The sequence below is a fragment of the Rhodnius prolixus genome, unplaced genomic scaffold, assembly GCF_049639745.1.
Source record: "Rhodnius prolixus isolate KJV_2025 unplaced genomic scaffold, Rpr scaffold_2, whole genome shotgun sequence".
NCBI classification, from domain to species: Eukaryota; Metazoa; Arthropoda; class Insecta; order Hemiptera; family Reduviidae; genus Rhodnius; species Rhodnius prolixus.
In genome coordinates, this window is record NW_027411592.1 from 13,647,579 (window position 1) to 13,668,347 (window position 20,769).

Here is a 20,769-nt window from a genome sequence, read left to right on the forward strand (position 1 = left end):
CGGAAGACGCTCCTGATAATGACTTATCTCAAGATCAGGATATTTCAAACGCGCAAATTTCCTCTGAAAATTCAAATTGAAACCCACTCGAAAACAACTAGTTTTTTTAAGTGAGATAAAAGTATTTGTTGCATTTTACACGAAGCAGTCTTGATTAATAAATGCCTTTAAAAATATTATCATAAAACAAATTATTTTTCAGACTTAATTGGTATTTATTTTCTCTTCGTTAATTGTAACAGGAAGTGAATCCTTCAGTAAATAACCCCACTTTTTCAACCAAGGGCTTTTTTTTTAATTTGTTATTGCACCAAACGTGAAGAAGTACAATTATATTTACAAGGTATGTCAAACCACTTCCACAAATAATTGTAGTTGACCTAAATAAAATAATGACTCAATTGTTTCATACATCAATTTGCACTAACCAAAACCACAATGGTGGAACTCAATGAGTTTTTTTTGGTTCAATACATTTGAAAAATAAATAATTCATCAAGATTTCTGATTATGATTTAGTTTGCTTCATTTGCTCTCTTTTTTCTTTGTTCTATATAAATTTAAAATTATTAATTTACGGAATTTGATTAAGTATATCATTTAGTTCACTTGGTTACTTTCGTTTAACCAGAGCTAAACCAGATAGTATTTTTTTTCCAAGAGCTAATTGTAGAGCATGTTTTGTAGCCCTTATTAGAGAATACTATCGAAAATCGCTCTGCGGAATTTCAGAACGCTTTTCCCACTTTTCCAAGTGATGATAATATACTCACCTCACTCCCCTTAAGAAGAAGAAGATCCACAATTCTTTGGTGTGCTTTTAGCATTACAAATTGTTAAAGGAAGAGTAAATTACATGCTTTAACCTTCATCCTTTACTATATTTCCTTTTTTAGAGTCTGCACAGGTAAATTTCTTTGTGAACCCATTTGCGTTTAGCCAAACTCCAGCTCACCTATACGTTGAAGACTGTTTACTCTCATTTTAGAACCAATTTTCTTGTCTTCAGAATGATTTGGTATTCTTCCCGAGATTGTTGAGTGCAGTAAGGTTGAATTAACCCACACAGTTCATGCAATAAAATTACTGAGAGACTGGTCCGCTTCACTGCGAGCACCTTAACGAGTACATTTTCATCAATTTTCTGGAATATAACTTGTGTAGAAAACAAACATATATTTTTAAATTCAAAAAATCAATGTCAAGTCCGTACGCTGAAGTTCCATTTCGAACATGACACGGAAACTAAGCAAAATGTACACTTTTCGTAATTTGGCTGAAATCTCGGTGCCAATTGTGATTTTTTTTTTTTTTTTTTAAATAAATTATTTGAGCTTTCCTTTGTAATTCCTTGTAGAATTACAAAGAGCTATCGCACAATTAGCCTCCTTTGACTGTTGTGCCTCAGGTAAAATACAGATCTTTTAAATGTCCTAAACTTTCCATTATTAAGATTAAATTGTCTCTTTTTAACATTCCATTTTTACAGCTAAATATGTTTCAAAAAAATTTCGCCCTTTGTAAAAATAGCTTGCAATTTTATTTATTTTAAATCAAAACTATTGATTAACTGTACAAATTAAACTTGCTTTAAAAAGAAAATATGAAATTGCAGAGTTTAAAAAAAAAAGATAGACATCTCAGTTAGCATTTTGACCTCTATAGTTGACAAATACTTTCGCATCTCAGTTAGCATTTTGACCTCTATAGTTGACAAATACTTTCGCATCTCATTTTTAACAGGTATTGCGTAGACTCTTGTTTTTCATGATGGTATCAGTTTCTTTTACATGTGAATATGGGCGCTTGTTCTTGTGTGAGAGAGCGAATGATCGCAAAAATAAACACCAAAGGAAGCTAATCCCTCTCTTTTTCTAGGTTTTATTGTCATAGAAACATTCGGACAAATCTTTTATATCAAAGTGAACATACATTTTCTTTCGTAATTTTCGATCCTAAGTCTTAGTTAGGTCAACCTAAAAGTGACACTCCAAAATGGCACTTTGGAGTGTCAGAAGTGCCCTTAAACGAAGTTTCCTGCAAAAATGTTTCAATTGAGATATAGATATAAATATAATAGATCTATAATGATACACCGATATTATATTGAAAACGTGTATAGACAATTATTTAGCCTCTGCTAGCACCTAGGCGAAATGTGTAAGTTGAATTTTCTGCTATTTTTCATTTTTAGTTTAGTTTAGACACATACACAGCTTAATTGGTAAAATGAGTTCTTCGAGCTCAGAGGAGCCCAAAGCTGCTATTACCGGTGTACACTCCAAATCAGGAGGAGGAGTATTAGCTAGCGGAGTGAGAGAAAGAAAAAAGATAATAATTTAAATGTTTGAGGACTTCTATTTCTTGTTAAACAAGCATTCAGACATTGTTTAATTCCCGATAGAAATACCTTTTTTTTTATAATTTAGAAGGACAAGTATTGTTTCCTATTTTTGAAGGATTAAACACAAGAATTTAATAAGTGTTGACTATACAATATTGTTTTGGAAGCCCCTGGAACCAGAACTCTTCCAACTCAACTCCAAGGAGAATACTGATAATATTTATGTTAGGAAGGTAACAAAAGCAACAATAGATTGTTAAAAGGTTGTACCATGGTATAAAGAAAATCGACGAACATTGAACGAAAGAGATGAGGTTATATCTGGTAGATAGATAACTCAGCCAACACTTCTCTTTATTCTAGAAATAGTAAATAGTAAAAAATGACGTAATCACAAAAGAACATGACATTGAATGTAAACTGTTGAATACCTTTTTTTTTTCAATAACTGTCTGATCTAGATAAAGTATATAGTATTATATACTGGTTATTTTCTGCATTAATACGTACCTTAAGAGAAGGAAAATCTGGTGTATGAAAATTTTATTCAACTAAAACTATTGCAGAGGATTATATTCATCATGTTTGTTTTCATTAACTTTTGGATAGATTAACTAGATTTAAGATTTCGATCTTCAGAGAGAAAACAATTTCTTCAGGTTGCTTTGGAGTATTTACTTCCATTTATAAAGATCTTGACTTTCAGGATGCTTTGGAGTATTAATTTCCACTTACAAAACCTCCTCATCCCTGTGTTGTTCAGATTTCTTTGGAGTATTTTCTTCCACTTACAAAGCTCCCTTGTAACCCTTTGTATCTTTACCAGCGAGTTCGTAGCATTGTAGAAATCAAAGACTCCACTCTACTAAACGAATAATAAAAAGCTACAACTAATAACACTGAAAGATACATACATAATAATGTCAACATAGGATCCAATATTGCGGATCAAACATCAATAGAACTCTTTGTCATTAACAGTTATTAACTTATTTTTCTTGAAAGTTTGAACTTAATTTCCATTTCAAACAATTTTAGTTGGAATGATGTAGAAGGAAGCGATTATATTGCTCGTATCGTCTTAGAACGGCGAGGTTACATGTTGTGACTGTTTTGTAGATCTCCAAGCAACTTTCTAACATTAAGTTTAAGATTTTCACAAAACACTCCAATAATTTTTGTATTTCTTGTCTAGTAGTCCATTATTGACGAAATGTTGAACAAATATTTAAGCTTATTCTAGGAATTATTCGGGATGCCAAAAAAATTACTAATCCCATTCGACCTCTCTCATTATTTGACCCACACATTACTTAGATCTCACCATGACACTAAACAGTTTACAAAAGAATTTCAGCGATTAATTTTTGGAAGAAATTATTTATTAATTGCAAAAGACTCATTTACAGCTTTTAGGTACAGATTAAAATATGGAATCCTTTTAAATTTATTTATTTATTCCTATTATTGCTTATAAGAAAATATACATTTCTATAGGAAGAGTTTGGCCAATATTTCTGCTAGTAGTAACAATAATGAGAAGAAATAGGCACTACCCATTACTTCCAAACTTGTGAAAAATAAATACAAAATAAAAGTAAGATTAACAAAATTATACCCTCATACAATTACTTCTTAAAAACAAAGAAAATTAATGACAACTGAAATATTTTATAGAAAAATAAGTTAAAAATAGGAGTGCAATTATTTAAGACTACATATTCGGCGGAGGAATTAGAGGAATTGCCTTATAGCTGTTAAATATAATTCTTACAGATTTATATCTCTCATCTAGAGCACCAGAAATGAAATAAAATAAACTGTTTCATTTTTCTTTGCTGTCAATATCTAGTAAATTAGTGTAAACCTCAGTGTTATTGGAGCTTATATACCTATTTAACAATCTTTTTCTAGAATTCTTTTAAATTAAAGTAAATAATCCGTGCTTTGATTAATAAAAATCGACGATTTCACATGCTATAAACCAAATTCCTTGCTACCAAAAAGATTGATTAAAATATAAACAATACTCTCAAGAAGAATTTACTTTTTTATTAATATGCAGAGGCAAAAAAAGTGGCTGTTGACTGGGGGCTTAAATCTTTCAACTTCTCCTCTCACATAAACCTGTCACTTCTGACTGAAAGTCTTTTCAGAAACTTTATCTTATGACGAATTCATGATTTCTGTGACTGAATTATTATTTTATCGTTGTGTTGTAGCGAAATATAATTAAAGCCAATCTACTTTTTATCAGGTAAACTGTTATGGAAAAAAGTTATGGTCATAACAGTAAAAATAAATATAGTTATTGAGATTCAATCCTGCAATTTTCAGCATGTGATCTGTTCTGATTTCTTATAAATAAATACTTAAAATCTATTAAGATACAGGAAGATGACTTAACTTATTGAGGCAAATTTTGTTTCAAAGAGAAGTTGTTGGCGGTATGTTTTCAAGTTACAATTTCATTCTAACATTAAATTAACTTTCATAAAGTTCAAAAGAATTCTAAAAAATTGTGTTTAAATATTTTCGAGTAATTAGTCGTACAAGGAAAACTTTTGAATGAAATTACTACACAAATTTAAAGATGCATTCAAGGATTGTATCCATAAATAGAATGATAGTTGCTTAAAATTCAAATTGCTCTCTATTTTCCTTTCTAGATTGTGTTTTTTGTTTATTATTTATAAAAGGAAGTTATTAATTTAATTATTCTCTCTATTGTTTTATTACTTTAGTTTTAATTACATTTTTCTGCTATTTATTGAATGATTTTCTCAGAAAATTAAACTTTTTTTTTTAAGAAAAGAGAGGATTTACAATTTACATTTTGATTTTACAAGTAACTTCCTTTTCACTGAATTCATCTCGAACTGTTTTGCAAAAATTCCGCCATAATTCCTAATAAATACTACAGTATTATCGCAACTTTTAATTTATTGGCCCTACATTTTTTAAATTTCCTAACTAGTCTCCGCTGTCTTTCTCAAGACTTTGTCTATTGTAAAGCATTTCGACTTCGTAAAGCATTTACATAAGACTTTTTACTTCAAGTAGTTGAGAACATGAAGCCTATATATCATAATGAGTAAGTTTATCTCAGTTAGAGTTAAAGATATCCGTAAAATCAAAATGCATTACAGTTCGCCTAACTGCTAAAGTTTAAATAGAAGCCGTGGAATATAGGATCACACAGGGAAAGAAAGTGTAATATTAACTTAAAAGATAGACAATTTTGTAGGGTTGATTTAAGTTGAAGGGATAAAAGTTTTCTTCATAGAATGAATTCAAAATTAGTACGATTTCAGAGTAAGTTAAAGAACTGATTGAATGTATAAAGGAGAAATTTTAGAAAATATATTGGAGTTCACTTACATAGCCACAGTTGGAATATCCACTAATTTAAAGATGCGGAAGAACATAAAGGAAAATGTTTGGGAGAATAGAAAGCTTACAGGATATTGTTCAATTCAAAAATAGAAGAGCATAGGAAATAATTAGTTAATATGATGTACGAGTATATCACCAAGGATGGGATTAAATATTTCAGTACAACTTTGTGGAAAAGAAAATTCGAGCACTAAAAAATGGTAACCGTCAGTCCTGGAGGGATGAATTTAGGACCATCAAAGTATGGTGGTGGGAAGAGTTCTTTGTTAAATGGGTATATTAGATTCCAGAAATTAGAGGGAAATTGAAGGAAAGTCCAACACCCTTTAAAAAAGAGACGGTTAGAGAGGTACAGCCATGTGAGAAGGATGGAAAAGACAGTATATCGAGCTTGGCCCTTGCTTGGAGGGCCCTTGAAGGAAAGGAGAAAAGAAGAAGGCTGTTGAACATACTTGATTGGAGAGAGGAGGATTAGCTCAGGTATGATCGTGGATAGAGTAATCAAAAGAAATTTTTGGTTGAGAAGAAACTGGAAATCCATTTTGAGCCATTACCCAAAACCCAACGTTATCTCATGTCCTGTATTTTAACATACATTAGATTCACGTTGTACTCGAATCAATGAAGTTGGTTGACTATAAATACCAGAAATGAACTTGCCAGAATTGGTTAAATTGTCTAACATAATATATGACTAAATATTCAATTAAAAAGATTAAATTGTAGAGCCTTATTATAAGGAAGACTCTTACGTTGCGATTAATGTTCGGTATTCAAAACCAATGTCAATATTGAATTCTTGGAATAAAACATAGGAAGTCGTAGTGGTGTTTTCCATTTTTTGCACGCTTGTTTTATTGAAAGGTAGTAAAATAAATGTTCATTTAACTGTCAAAACTTGGCTCAGTTGTTTAATCTAAGATTATATATATCCTCCTTATTGGTGTTAAATTTTGTAACTTTGACTTTTAAAAAATATTGATTTTTAGTTTTATATAGATTAGATGACACATTGATGTATTTATTGTGAATTAATATTTCCTTTTATCAGCTGTTGATGTCACCAGTGTTTTACAATTATTCATCACTAGTAATACATCAGCAGTGTTCAACAATTTATTAGGTTGTACTGTACTAGCAGTTTTCTTTTTCTTTTTTGTTTTAATTGTAGCGTCAACCAGAGAAATTTATTGCAGCATGTGAACGTGGATCTCAAATTATTGCAATTATTTTTCGTCAACCTTTTCCATCAGCACACGTTTCCCATCACAAAGTAAGCTTGCTCATTCTTGTAAATGCTGAGTATGTATACTATTACCACCAACTGCATCGGAAGCGCTTTCCCTGTAACATCATTGATGAGTTGTGCTGGACAGAAGAAGGGTTAGAGATTCCGGTGATTTAGAGAATTCATTTTACTAGCTGTTAAGAATTGTCATAAATAAGAATAAGGCCTTATCAACTGACCAGTTACTGACCGGCTACAGACGCTAAAGGTTTTAGGTTTTAACCCTAAATTTCAGAAAGCTGTAATGAATCAAACCTTCACAAAGTCACTAACACTGAGCATGTTGTTACAAAAAGTATGACCTGCTTTTTGGGTCTAATTCTGATTTTGGTCGTGTTTATGAGCCTGAACCCACCGATTATGTTCGTCATCTATTGTCAGCAGAATCTTTTTTTATCGACGTCATCAAATAACAACTGGCTTCTCACTTAGTGGCCAAATTCCATTGCTGCGACTTCTTTGATATCTATACGGCATTCTATCCTGATGTTTCTTTCAGTATTTGTTTATTTTATCTTTATTCTTTCAATTGTGTATTTGCGAATATATCTCCGGTATAAATTCTTGAATGAGCCAGCTGAAAATCACATTCTGGTCTGACTTAGTCCAGCTTCTAATTTTTTAATATAATTTTTTTTTTTCAATATTTTTAACGACCAAGAATACTATTAATAATAAAATACACACATAAACAAAGTAAGATACACTGTACGCGAAATATTAATTAAAGCTACCGGCATCGATTACATCTACTTCCAACAATTACGTGGGGTATTATGTTCACAGGAAATAAGGACGAAAACCAAATTTTCCAAAGTTCTGCTTTCAGGATACTCATCAAGTATGAAGTAGTACCTGAGAATGAAGAATTGTTATGTTAATTTATTGGTATGATTTTTCTTTACCTTAAAATTTATAGTTTTATTTTATATTTAAATAATTTTTGTTAATCAAGTGTTAGCCGAATTTACTGTTGGTAATTTAGTCAAAAGACACCCCGGGGGCTTTTCCTCTGAGATCACCCCCTCTCCTTATTAGTTGGTTGCCAAGGTCCATTAGACGCCCTGCTGAACCCCTCCACAGTGCTATTCTAATATATATAGTTGAATGAGTGTACAGTGTTGTCCACCCGGTCAATGTATATCTATTTAGTTTTCCGTTCATCGTTTTAACAACGATCGATTATTTGTTTAAGTGTTGTTATAGTTTAAAAAGAAAAAGAAGGAAGAGCCAATAAATAAATAATTTATTAAAAATGAAGGATCTCATTTCAGGCGGACTTCGAGAAGGTGTCAGTATGCCTTCATTGCTAAGTATCAGAGATTCCTATCAAGTGGCTGAAAGTTTAGCCAGAGCAGATCTAATGACATCGCCGGCCGCCAGGAGACGTCTGCAGGCTAGAAGAATTGAATTAGGACTTGGTGAACATCCAGGATATGTACCACCTAAACATCTGTTACTGTATCTTGTCAGGTGAGTGCTTGCTGATTTCCATTTTTCTGTCCAAATGAATTACTACATTCTGAACAAGTTGTTAAATGATTTTTCTCAACTTCCAATTCAAATTGTTTTCAATCTAATTTTTCTAACAACTTAATGGTTACAAAACCGTGTAGTGAACCTAAAGACATTTTAGGGTGAATTCAAGATATCCCTTCCTTGGAAACTTCAAAATCACTCTAAAATATAGCAGATGACAAATCTAACAATATTTTGCCTGTTGAAGTACGAATAATTAATAATGTCATTGAATCATTCCTGATTAAATCTGAAAGAACTCAAAACTAAACCCAGAGATGTATCGGCTTTCGGTATTCTGATCGTAACCGTTTTGTTTTTACTGCGATACAAATCGGTATATCAGTTTTGACGTTACTTCGTTTATTAATAAAGTGCAGCTTAGATATCCAAAACGCTTGTAAAGGCTTTTAATTACTTTAAAAATTTGGCAATATGATTTTAGGATTGTTATTAAATAATTGAAGCAACAGCCGGCTTAAAAAAAAAAAAAAATAGCTAGGCCCTAAATGTGGGGCAAAATGAATCTATTTTCGTCAGTGAAAAATATTGAATAGAGCATGAAAGATATAATAATCGTTTACGTTACTGTGGTTCTGCTGGAAAAAGCTAATCGGAAGTAGACCATTACTAAAGAATTGTGTGATTATTCTGGTATTCAAGGATAATCTTTTAATGACGCAAATTTATCCACACTGTGGACCCAACCGAATTTTCTATAATCTTTTAATTATGTATCTAAGGAAGCAACAAAAGGCTTATTTCAAACATTTTACCGGAAAAAGTTGAATTGAACCTGGTGAAACATCGCTCAATTTCCAGTCAGTCAGACTTTCAGAGAATTCCTCAATGTAATAAATACTAAGTGAAATCAAAAAACATGGTTGGAATACAAGAAGTTCGAAAAGAAATGTAGGTGTTATTCGGAAATGATGTTTTATAGAATAGTAGCCGAAGTTCATACAGCTTTGTCTTTCTAGTCTAAACTTAAGAATAGAATACATTAGAACAAGGGATGGACCCTTTCCACACTGCAGCCGAAATAAGCGGTCCATTGCATTTCTAAAGGAAATTCCTAGGCCATTTCTGTGTACTATTCTGTTCGGGTCTACAAGTTTCACAGGTTTCTCATCGCATATTAGCGATTCGATGCAAACAGGGCATGTACTGTCCCCACAGAGGCCAAATCCGCAATAGAGAGATATTTTACCAGCTTATCGTACCGAACCAGAAGGCTTAGGCCAGATTAAGTCGGCTTGGGTACAAGTCATGGTATTAGCGAGATAACGAATAGATGTGCTTCATGCTTTGTCCAACAAAGGCCTCGATAAGGTGGACTTGTACGCATGTTATTGTTTAGCTCTTTGCCTAGTAACTCTCCAGTCTAAAAGTCCTTCGGATGAGGGCAGAGCCACGCTATTGGTCCAGTGCAGGATGTCCGTCGACTGTATCCTATCGGCCTACATACAGGTTCATCGGCATATAGATGCGTACACAGGTTTCTGGTGTGGTAGAAACCTAACTCTAAAAACTAGCCATTCTTCGTAACACTACTACGTTACGGAAGTTTTGGCAGGAACTTCAGCTCGGAATGAGGAAGTATTACCTGCCAAACTCTTAAATCAATTTATGAACAAAATAAAAGTGATAGTTTATTAAAAAAGAAGTTAACAATTTCTGTATTGTTCTTTAAATTAGCATTTTTGGCTAATTATTTTTCGTCAATCCCTGAATTCTAGAAATACTTCTAAAATCTTTTACATTACCGAAGTGGTAGATATGTACATTTTACTGAGCAATACATTAGAGGAAAGATGAAGGTTACAGTTCTTGTGACCCTCACGTCGGTCTATAATTTCTCAAGGATAATTTTTTAAATAAAAGTAAAGAACATTTAGTGAGTAAATATCAAAAAACTTAGCGAAGTCTACATACAATCTGTTCAGCCATTTCGGATACAAACGCGGAAAATCCCATCTGTAATTTCGCACTTCATGTCAATAATTTCAGCTGAATTTCCTTCCTTTCCTTAGAGACAACAGTTTCAAAACAGAGAGCAAGTTTGAGTCTCGGTAAATTTTATTTTATGAATTAAAGGAGAAACTTGGACTTGGGAGAGTAGCCTCCACTTGATTTAAAATGATATAAGGATTATTAAATCTATCATTTTGATTTTAGGTATTTTTCTAGAGATTTTATTTTTTAATTTTTGAGGTGTCCTAAAGAATCAGGATTCAGTAGGAAAGAAGACACACTAATCTTAGATATAAGGATGTACAAAAGTAATTGTTGATAGCACAAGCTCTAAGAGGTCCTAGTCCCTAGGTCAAAAGCTTTGGCAAAAAATAAAAACATTTTAACTGAAATTGGTTTATTTAATATATTCTTCCAAAAGAATTAGGGTTGAAGAAGTTGAAGGGAGACATCATAAGACTCAGAAACTTGTTAAAATCTAAAAATAATAATAGAGAGTAATGTTAAGGTATCTTTTTGGAACATACATGCATTAAAAAAAAAGTCTGAAAAATATTAACTCTGAGTTGGTTGATGAAATATTTTTAATGAGTTTGCACTTTAGCTACAGAGTTATTAATATAGTATTAGTACTTTTGGTTCAAATGTGATTACGACAGTGATAAGTTTTGAATTGATGGCCACCGAGAAGGTTTCGTTTTTCACACAACGTTTCGGCATGCCTATAGTAACATGGTTACTCGAATGACTGCCTGAGACGAGAGCCTCTTTACAACGAGAGTAAAATTATATAAGGGTAATACGAGTATTATATATATATATTCGAAAATCGTTGAAAGCTCAAATAGCATGGTGTTACTTTAAAGTGTTAGTTCTGCAGGCAAATGTTAAGATTTGAAATTTATACCTTTTGCCTTGTCAGAAAGTGCTGAATTTCCAGGCTACTAACAATTTAATGTGTTCGTTTATCCAACACTATTTTCGTTTCATTGGTAAGTAGTATAAATCGAAGTTATTGTTATTCAATATAATATTTTAACTTCACTCAAAAAACCGCTTTTAAAATCTTTATATTGGTTTATAGCTAAAAAAAAAAAAAAAAAGCTATAAAGTAAAGAAGAAGTTATAAAATAAAGATAATTTGATGTATCTCAAATTAACAGTAACCAATTCGAAAATGATTTGAGCTCAGTGGCTCTTAAAGTAATGAAGTTTATTTCCAAAAAAAAGCATCGTCTCTTGATATTTGCCTATTCAATAAGCCGTAAGTATGATAATCTATTTGCCTCGCAATGTACGATACGTCCCCATAGAAAGAAGGTACAATAATTTACTCTCGTGAAGGTATGGGCATCCTAAGCTGTTTAGCATACATTAGTATTTAGGCCTGCGCAATAACTGCTGCATCAAACAGCAAGTTATAGACAAAACTAACTGAAACGCACTTTCTTCGAATGTTTTGTGATTTCCTCGATTATGAACTGCAACGCTACTCTCTTTGAATTTTCATATCCATGTGAACTATCTAGTTCAAAAACGAAAAATCGCTGGAAGTACAAACCCGTGTATATTTCGTTTGTTACACCCAACAGTAACAACTTTAGCTAAAAAACAATGCTATGAAACCCAACTGTAACTTGCTAGTGGTAACCGTCACCAGGATTTTCCACTTACTAAGTTGATTTTGAGTATTGAGTTTTGTCTTGAAACATAAGTTTTGTCTTCTAAGTCCAAATAAAATGTTTTGAAGAAAATGGTCCATTTGGAAGAATTTTTGGGAACTCATTGGAGGTGGGTCCTTTCCACTAAAATTCATTTTTGTAAAATGTGTAGACTCTCATTCATTCATTATTCTCTCCATATTCATTTTTTGTTTTTTTAACGATTTTTAAAATGTGTAACCTCATCACTTAAATAATTTAAACGAGAATTGAACAGTTTTCTAAAACTCCAAGTTAGAAAAAATTGGCAAGACTAAAGCGTTCATGAAATTTTCTTTAGTTTTCCGCAAATTTTCCAAATACTGAAGGGCTCTGATTTATTTGAAAATTCACAGAAAAATTGGTTTTCGGTTCCGGAATATCGTATTCCGATGGATAATGTTTCGAAAAAATTATATGACTTAAAATCGGGTTGGCCATTCTACATTACATTATTCACTTTAAACGGGTGGTCAATGGGTGTTCTTCAACTAACCGAATATAAGAAATGGTACATATTACAGGACATGAATGCACATTAGATATTTATTTCACATCATGAGAAAAGCAGTTGCAACTGTTGAAGCTCTACTTGTACTATGTGCGGTCGCAGGTGTAGGTGTCCTTGATTAGAGATTAATTGCAATGCATTTGGTTTCAAAAACAAGGATAATAGAATTGTAGAATCTTAGGTTCAGAGCGGCTATGAAAGTTTAGTGGAAACTGATATGTTAAATCCAACCCAAGTACTTGTGCTTGCAGAACTGGTGCTATCTAAGACACCATTAGCAGTCACCTCCTAACTTATGGAAACCTAAAAAGGTGATGTAGAATAGATGCACAAACTTAAATCTTCCACAAGGTGATTGGATACTCGTCTATTTCATTAAAAAATTATTTCTGAAGAAGTGCATTTATACAAAAGAAATGCGAAGACAAATGGTTGGTGGGTAATGTTCGAAAGTTTGGTTTGTTTGATGGGCCATGCAAGAGAAAAAAGAGTTGACTTCTACAAATTAATTTTTCTCAACAAGATTTAGACAAAATTATTCATAAAGTGATTTAATTTATAGATTTTTAAAGAAATATAATTATAATTATTCTCTCCATTCTTTTCTGTGGAAACTCAATTTCCAAAATTTAATGATTGAAGTCATACATCTTAAATTCAAAGAGGAAATTAAAAAAATTGAACGCAACAAAGAATTGAGTCATCTTTAAATTTGCTTTTAGTGGAAGAATTTTACTAGATCTTTAATTCAAATTCAAGGTAGTCATCTTGAATGTGCTGTCTACATTGCTGCAATTGAACTATATTTATCAACCTCTCCTTTTATATTAAAGTTAAGCCATTAGTATTCACATTCAATAATTAATAAAAACTTTTATTAGAAGGATAAAAAGTTCCTATTCTACTCTAATTTTTGCATGTTGAATATGTGTCGAAACTAGTTTTGAGTAAAAATAGTCATTATTGTAAAATCAACGAATTGCACATTACAATTTAGATTCAATTTAACATTTCTTTAATAAGAAGAGTATCTTAAAAAAGAATAGAGATAAAAGTTTATAACAAAGGAATTTCCTTGTTGAATTTCTTCAATAAACAAAAACTGTTACATTTTATTTATTTAAATTATTGATTTATGTGAATGTATTGCTGGGCCTAGCCTCATCCTTTCTTTGGTAATTTTTGCCCTTGAAATTTAAATATTTATTTGATATTATCTTTGGAACATAAATTGTTTTGTTCTTAGACTCTCTAAATGTTAATATTATTTTATTACAATGTACTTGCAGCCCACACATGCCCTTCTTAAATGAGAAGTAAATGAAGCATTCTACAAGTTTGAAACAGTTCTATCAACAAAGAATTAGTTGATTAAAACAATTTCGAGAAATATTTTATTTCTGAATAGCCTGTAACACCCAAATGCGTGATAATACGGTGTTTCCAAGTCAAAGCTTGTTTCTTTTGTTTACTTCTGTTTATCTTCAGAAGTGGCTCATAGATTCGAATACAGTATTTATTTCCGCCGAGAAAGAAATCTCACAGACGTCTTATAACTGTGTATGTAACATTCTGCATCACTGGTTGTGGACTCGGATCTAGTTAGAGAATACCTGTCGACTTTTACAGGAAACAACTTTCCCTCCTCAAAGCTAAGAAGTAATTTAATGAAGTAATTTACTGGCTTACAATTCCTGGTCCAGGCTTTGGGTTTTATTTACTTGTATACATGAAAGGTTTATAGTAAAGTTTGAATGTTTGCTTGCTAATCGCCTCTGTCCGCGACATCTAATTAGTAGATAGAGGTAAAGCCGCTTGAAAAAATAGGCCTTACTTTGCTTAACATTATTATTCTCTCTTTTTTTAAATTCTTCTTGTTCCTATTCTTCTTGTTTGTTGGATAAAATTAGTTTTAGTGGGATTGGAAAAAGTTAGGTTTGAAATGCTCATTATTGACTGGCTTTATCTTTATTATTGTATTATTCGTAGAGAAGACCGTTTAAAATAATCCAAATTTTTCTCTTCCTCCCATGTAACATAATTGGAGCATAGTGATACTCCTCAATGTTTGCGTTAGCTGCATGGGACAATGAAATCTCGTTTCAAATCATCCCTCTTATAGTCTAATGTCAAAGTCTTGTTCTTGAGAGGTATCATGTGTGACCACCTCCAGCGCCACTTGAGGGCAGAGTTTTCTAATTTATTGTTTATGTATTTGTATTTCCATATATTTATAAGGAAATTGCAAGTTTTTTGGAAGAGGAGGGAAGGGTAATTTATTTATGGTTACCTAATGTTGTGAAAGATCTAATCAGCTTGACTAGCGGATCCTCCAAAAGTTCCTTCTTACCTCAAGACAGGCTTTCTACTATCTAAATATAAATCCTCCGAAACTATGCAGGTGAAGATTTCCATAAACTCGGTCTGAGGACTCTCAACTGAGGAGTGAAAAAAATGTTAGCAGTGGATAAATACACACCCACACAAACCAATGGTATGGCGTAAGTGCGGACAAACCCACGTTCTTTCCCAAAAATCTGTGCTTTTTTTGTATTAAATTTTGTTTCAGTATGATAATAGCTTATTTTTTCAACTATCTCGGATACCGAAGATCTCTTTTTCATGTCACTGTAATTCTGTCGTCCCATTAATAATGCGAAGTGAACGCTAGTATTCAACCGTTTTCAAGTGTTAAGCCTGCCGGGTAGGAACGTTGACCGACCCTAACCTTGCCGTGATAGTTAGAAAGGTGCCCCACCCCTAGTAAAAGCCAACCATAATAAACATTTCATCAGCCCACTTTACCTCACCGTCAGGTCTGGTCACATTTTATTTAGACAGAAGGTTAAGGTTGTCATTGCCAATGGGTAAAGCATTAGTGTTTTCCTGTGTCGCTTGGAGCGCTCTAGTAAATTAGTAATGTCTATAGTGAGAGCTGCAGTTAGAGCTTGTGCTCGCCTTTTTCCCAGGTATGACATTCATTAGTAAGAGTTAGTTGTTTCACTTTTTACAAATAGTGCGGCCGAGGGGCGTGATGATCTTTGTTGTTCTATAAATAGAGTTTCTGTTCTCACTCTCGATGGGAATCTATCGATTATAATTTTTCTTATCGATATCTGGAGTAGAGTCTCAGCTGATCTGTAAATGTGTGAAGGGATGAGTTATTAGTAGTGTACGTTAGCTTTAGGATATGGTCAAATTTCTCTTGTTTTTCATGCAGTGATGTGGATAAGTAGAATAGTGTCTTTATTTATTCCTTGGCCAACGTTAGGGTAAGGAAGGGGAAAGTTTCCGGTCGAAATAACCTTGACATGCAGGTAAACCACCTGTAATGATCCTTGCTTCTAGTTCTATTTTATTTAAACAAGGAAACTATGCATACCAGGAACTTGGTGCTCAACATTTATTTAGTACGAGCATTTCTTTCTTACCAGAACAGTTATGGGTCAATGTCAGATTCACATTGCTCATGTTTTATAAAAATATATTCTCTCTCATTAAGTGGCCTCCCGGAAAAATGATAAACGCTTATCGTTTGTTTGTAATCATCTTAGAATTGACATTGCAGAAATAACCCAAAGCACAGTTAGAAAGACACAATCCTAAAGAATTCGCTGTGGCTCTCAGCTTGCGAGTCCTTAATTCCTTTTGAAGTACATTTATTACACATTATTGATCTAATTAATTCCAAATAGGTGTTTTATTCTACAAAGATTTTTACTGCGACTAAATGTGGCTTGAATTACTAAAGGTTTTCTTAAAGTCTTCCGTCTTGCGCTGAATTTAAGTTAGATACAGTAAACATTAATTTTAGATTTACCGGGAAAATAATTATTTTAATGAAGCAAATTTCAAAACTAATATTTTCCTCGTAAGTTATGATTGAAATGATTTACTGTACTATGATCAGTATTTTATAATTAGTACTTTTTTTATTCCACCTAGTATTTGATGGGAGTTAATTTGGGGAAGGTATGAAAGATTAATGTACAATTTTTTTAAATATAATTTCCTTAAGACGCAATTAGGTTGTTACTAGGTGACAATTTTTGTTATTGTGGTGCCGGTAAATTGTTTTTATCCGCAAGTAATGCGTTCACAGCAAGCTGGTTCGACTTCTGTTTCATTTAATATTTTTAAAACCAATTTGTTCTTGTGTTTCTGATCTTCTAGCAAGCTCTTTAGTTTTCATTATTAATTTTTAGCTGAAAATATTTCATTTGCGAAATAAAAAATATTTAATGCCATATTGACGAAGAGTTGTGACTCTATATGAAAATGAGGCAAGTAATTTGTTTTTTAAATTATGTTTTAGTTCTGCTTAAACATAACAAAAATTCTTTAATCGAATTAATAAGCAAGTAAAAAATTTCTACTATGTGCGATCAATAGACCTGAAGATTTGTAGAAATAGTTTGCTTTGCAGATGAATGGTGTGGCCAAAAACACTGCGACCACTACCAGTGTTTGATCATAAATTGACTGTATACTGATGAATGTGTGAGTGTTAGTGAAATTGTTTGAAAAGTGTTCGAGTTTGACGGTAGGTTAGCTAAACCCAAAACAGTTGCACACATTACCATACAAAACAATTAATAAATTATTTAGTGATGTAGAATTATGTTTTGTTTTTATACATATTAAAAAAAAGTTTTAAAAATTATGACAAGAATGTGTCCTTATCTATGGCTAGGTTGTAAGTTTCTTGTATGTTAAGTGGTAATCCGATTTCTACCTAACAAAAACCATTTAAACCTACTAATGAAAGCACTTATCGTAATAGAATACCAACTGGCTGTCTGATATATAATATATATATTATATATGTATATATATACATATTTTAATACAGTATTTTTTTTTTAGGATGGGAAGTTTCAATTCGGCGCCGAAAATTTTAAACGAAGATACTCAAGATAATGATGTCACTCTTCCTGAACATATGAGCAAAGAAGACCTTTTAACTTATTGTACAAATCAACTTCAGGGAACTCCTTCCTTAATTCCCAGGACATTCCGGTCTGTGTCATTATTTAATGGCTCACCAAAATATAGAAGTAAGTCCACCTTATTACCACTATTTTCCTAATAAATGTGTATTATTTTACTTAATCTTTAGAGTCTGGATCTCCTTGAACGAAAGATGCCTTTGATCTGGCGCGGCGCCAAATAATCGCTTTGTGTGCACGTGCTTGCATTTTAATTTTGAGATCTATTGTTTACAGAAAATCTACTTTTTTCAAAACAACTCTACTTTCATTCTGCTGAGGTTCTATGGATCTTTTTTTCTTCATCCTTAGGAAAATGTTGCTAAAGCACCTTACACGCAATGTCCTTCCAAAAAAGAGTATATATATCCATGTAGTCCATCTCTCTTTGTATCATAACGTTTTTGTTTTAGCAAAAAGATGACTCTTTGTTATACTAGATTAGAACTTGAGTTGAGACCCTGGTTCCATAGGCAGCGCCAAAAAAGAGACCGCTGACAAGCTGTAACAAGTGTTAAGTAACAACTTCACTCTTCTCGGTGTCAGGGTTTTCCCTACTAGTCGTTTTTAGATCGGTTTCATTTGCTGAATCTACTATATTCCTTATTGAAAGCTGAGATTTTAATTTCGGTTAAGCTATAAGGATGGCAGGAATATAGAGTACTGATGCATCCATTAGTTGTAAGGTTTATGTAAATGTTGTATATAGTAGAGGGATGAATGTGTGAAGCGAATGTATTTATAAGTAAGAATGGAGAGTGAGTGATATTTTAGTGATAAGCACCTAGAAGATGCTGGCTGTATGGCGAAAGCCAATGCAAAAAATACAAATTCTTAGTTAATCTAAAGTATTTTTTCTTATTGTTATGAACATTATTTCACAGCACATTAATTTGTAGTTGAAATTTCAAAAAAACTTTTAGTGTGCTCAAAAAATGGGCGTACTGGAATACAAAGGCCGTTTTGACATGAGGTTGTTTACAGTTAAAGTTTTGACATATTGTTACTTTATGTTGAAAATCACCAAAATATCAAAATATGCACCGCATATATCTTATTTCAACTGAATTGTGTGCATTGTAATGGCAAATGTTTTCAGAGGCAATTCGGATTCACGTTTACTCCATAGCTACTCATGACTCGTTCGTTGCACCTCCATCTGCTGATTTGACTTCCTCCTTGATAAACTTGCTTAGAACATTTTCGGAAGCCAGGTGAAAGAAACAGGTGTATGCATTGCCGCAGATCTTCTAATCTTTGGAAAGGGTTCATTTAGTAATTCAACCACTTAAATCGCATTGTTATTTGGCCCTTAATTCCGCCGAAGGGCTAAATTTACTTTGCTCACCTTTCTGCAGTTGTTCATCAATCAATCATACCTCCTATTCTTATCGTTAACTTATATTAGTAAGATTAATTATCCAATCATCTTTTATACAGATTCATTGCTTCAATTAATGCAATAGAATAGTGAAATAATTTAATTAATACAGTAGTAGCTTAATTAATGAAACAGGATTGTGATTCTACTTTCTTTTTTCAGCACATGAAATGCTTCCGCTTAATGAGGCCGGCATCAGAGTACTTCAGTGGAATTTATTATCACAAAGTAAGTTTTGTTTAAATTAAAGAACAAATTACTGTGTTTTCACAAAACATAAAAATATATTGTGTAAAGTAGAAATTCCAATTTATGAAATGAAGTTAATAATAGTGATCGTTTTTAAAGTAATTCTTACAGAAGGATTATTATTTTAAAAGTCGTTAGCTGAGGAAGCCATCACTGAAATTATTTCGGTTTAGTTGAAAATTATTAATTGAAGCTAATTATAGATCAGCGGTGATTGTTCACTAATTGATTGACACTAATTAATAGACATTTTGTAGAAATTGACTTGTCCTAAAATATCATATCACTAAAAATTATCTTTAAAAAGAGTTAATAAACTAAAATAATCTATTGGAAAGCATGAAAGAGGTTTCGAATAAAAAATAAGCCACTGATAGTAAATAATGAGAATCAATGAATAATAAAAATACAAGAAGCAGTTTATTCAAAAGCACATTAAGTAAATTTGTCAAAGTACGAGTATTCTAGATAACACCTCGTACTCTAGATAACAGCTTCAGTGACTCTTATTCTAACTTTATAACTGCACTTAGTCTTCGATGCAATAAAAAAAAATTGAATTCGGAACACTGCTTTAGGTTAATATTATCTCAATCTTCACTTAAGTTCCTGGAGTGTCCTCGAGAGAACCTGACGATTTCTCAGACGTTACCTCTTCAATTTTCCTGGCTCACTCAATAAAATTGAACTTTGGACTTCTTGATAGAAAACCTCAAATCTATCTGTCGTCAAGTGTTCAGAAGTAACTCACGCGAGATGATACATCATCTTGGTGGTATGAAAAAGGATCATCTCTAATAAATGGTCAAATGATACTTCATATTCTTCAAGAATAACTTTATTGTACGTGCAAGTATTTACACTGCCTCCACCATGAATGAGAACTTTGTATGGGTATCAGTACATATTTGAAAAGCATACACAGCCTTCTTAATAATCTATCGTTTGGGACATATTGCACGGAACATCTTTTCACCATAACTTCTCTTCAATATGTCACCAAGCTTCATATGTAGCAGTAATTGTTCACAAAGAGAAGTTGTGCAATTCTATGTGCTCTAGACAATGGTGGACCTCTTTTCGATTTCTGGCATTCATACCGGTTGCAAAGTTCTTCAAGAGTTGTGGACATTTTGGAAGTTTCAATTAAATGTCTTATCTCGTAAGCAATGATGAACCGCTTACTTAAAAGATATATTATTTTTGAGCTTGAGCGCAGTCGCGGATGACTGACTCCGGTCTTCTTCGGTAACTACAGATCTCCATCTAAAGCAGTAGGAAGACCCTGGATATTGTTGGTTGGTTGATTAATACCAAGAAGCCTGTGAATATTGTGGCGGATGATTCCCTCTTCAATAAGATCACTAAACTAAATTTTGAAAAATGTTTTGAATATTTATCTTACAACCCGGCATAGGGA

At 32.5% G+C, this 20,769-nt stretch overlaps 1 protein-coding gene across 5 annotated transcripts in view; it reads left to right on the forward strand.

Moving 5' to 3' along the window:
- The window catches only part of cu (NADP/NADPH phosphatase nocturnin), a 69,753-nt gene that overhangs the window by 43,218 nt on the left and 5,766 nt on the right, over positions 1 to 20,769 (forward strand). For 2 of the 5 annotated variants that reach the window (XM_074117999.1, XM_074118000.1), the window contains exons 2-4: positions 8,303 to 8,501; positions 17,598 to 17,788; positions 19,263 to 19,328. In XM_074117999.1, coding sequence (XP_073974100.1) covers positions 8,303 to 8,501; positions 17,598 to 17,788; positions 19,263 to 19,328 — 456 coding nt within the window. Of the gene's footprint in view, positions 1 to 6,846; positions 7,014 to 7,814; positions 7,917 to 8,302; positions 8,502 to 15,570; positions 15,701 to 17,597; positions 17,789 to 19,262; positions 19,329 to 20,769 lie in introns of those variants that run through there. The other 3 variants (XM_074118002.1, XM_074118003.1, XM_074118004.1) reach the window with 3 other exon arrangements.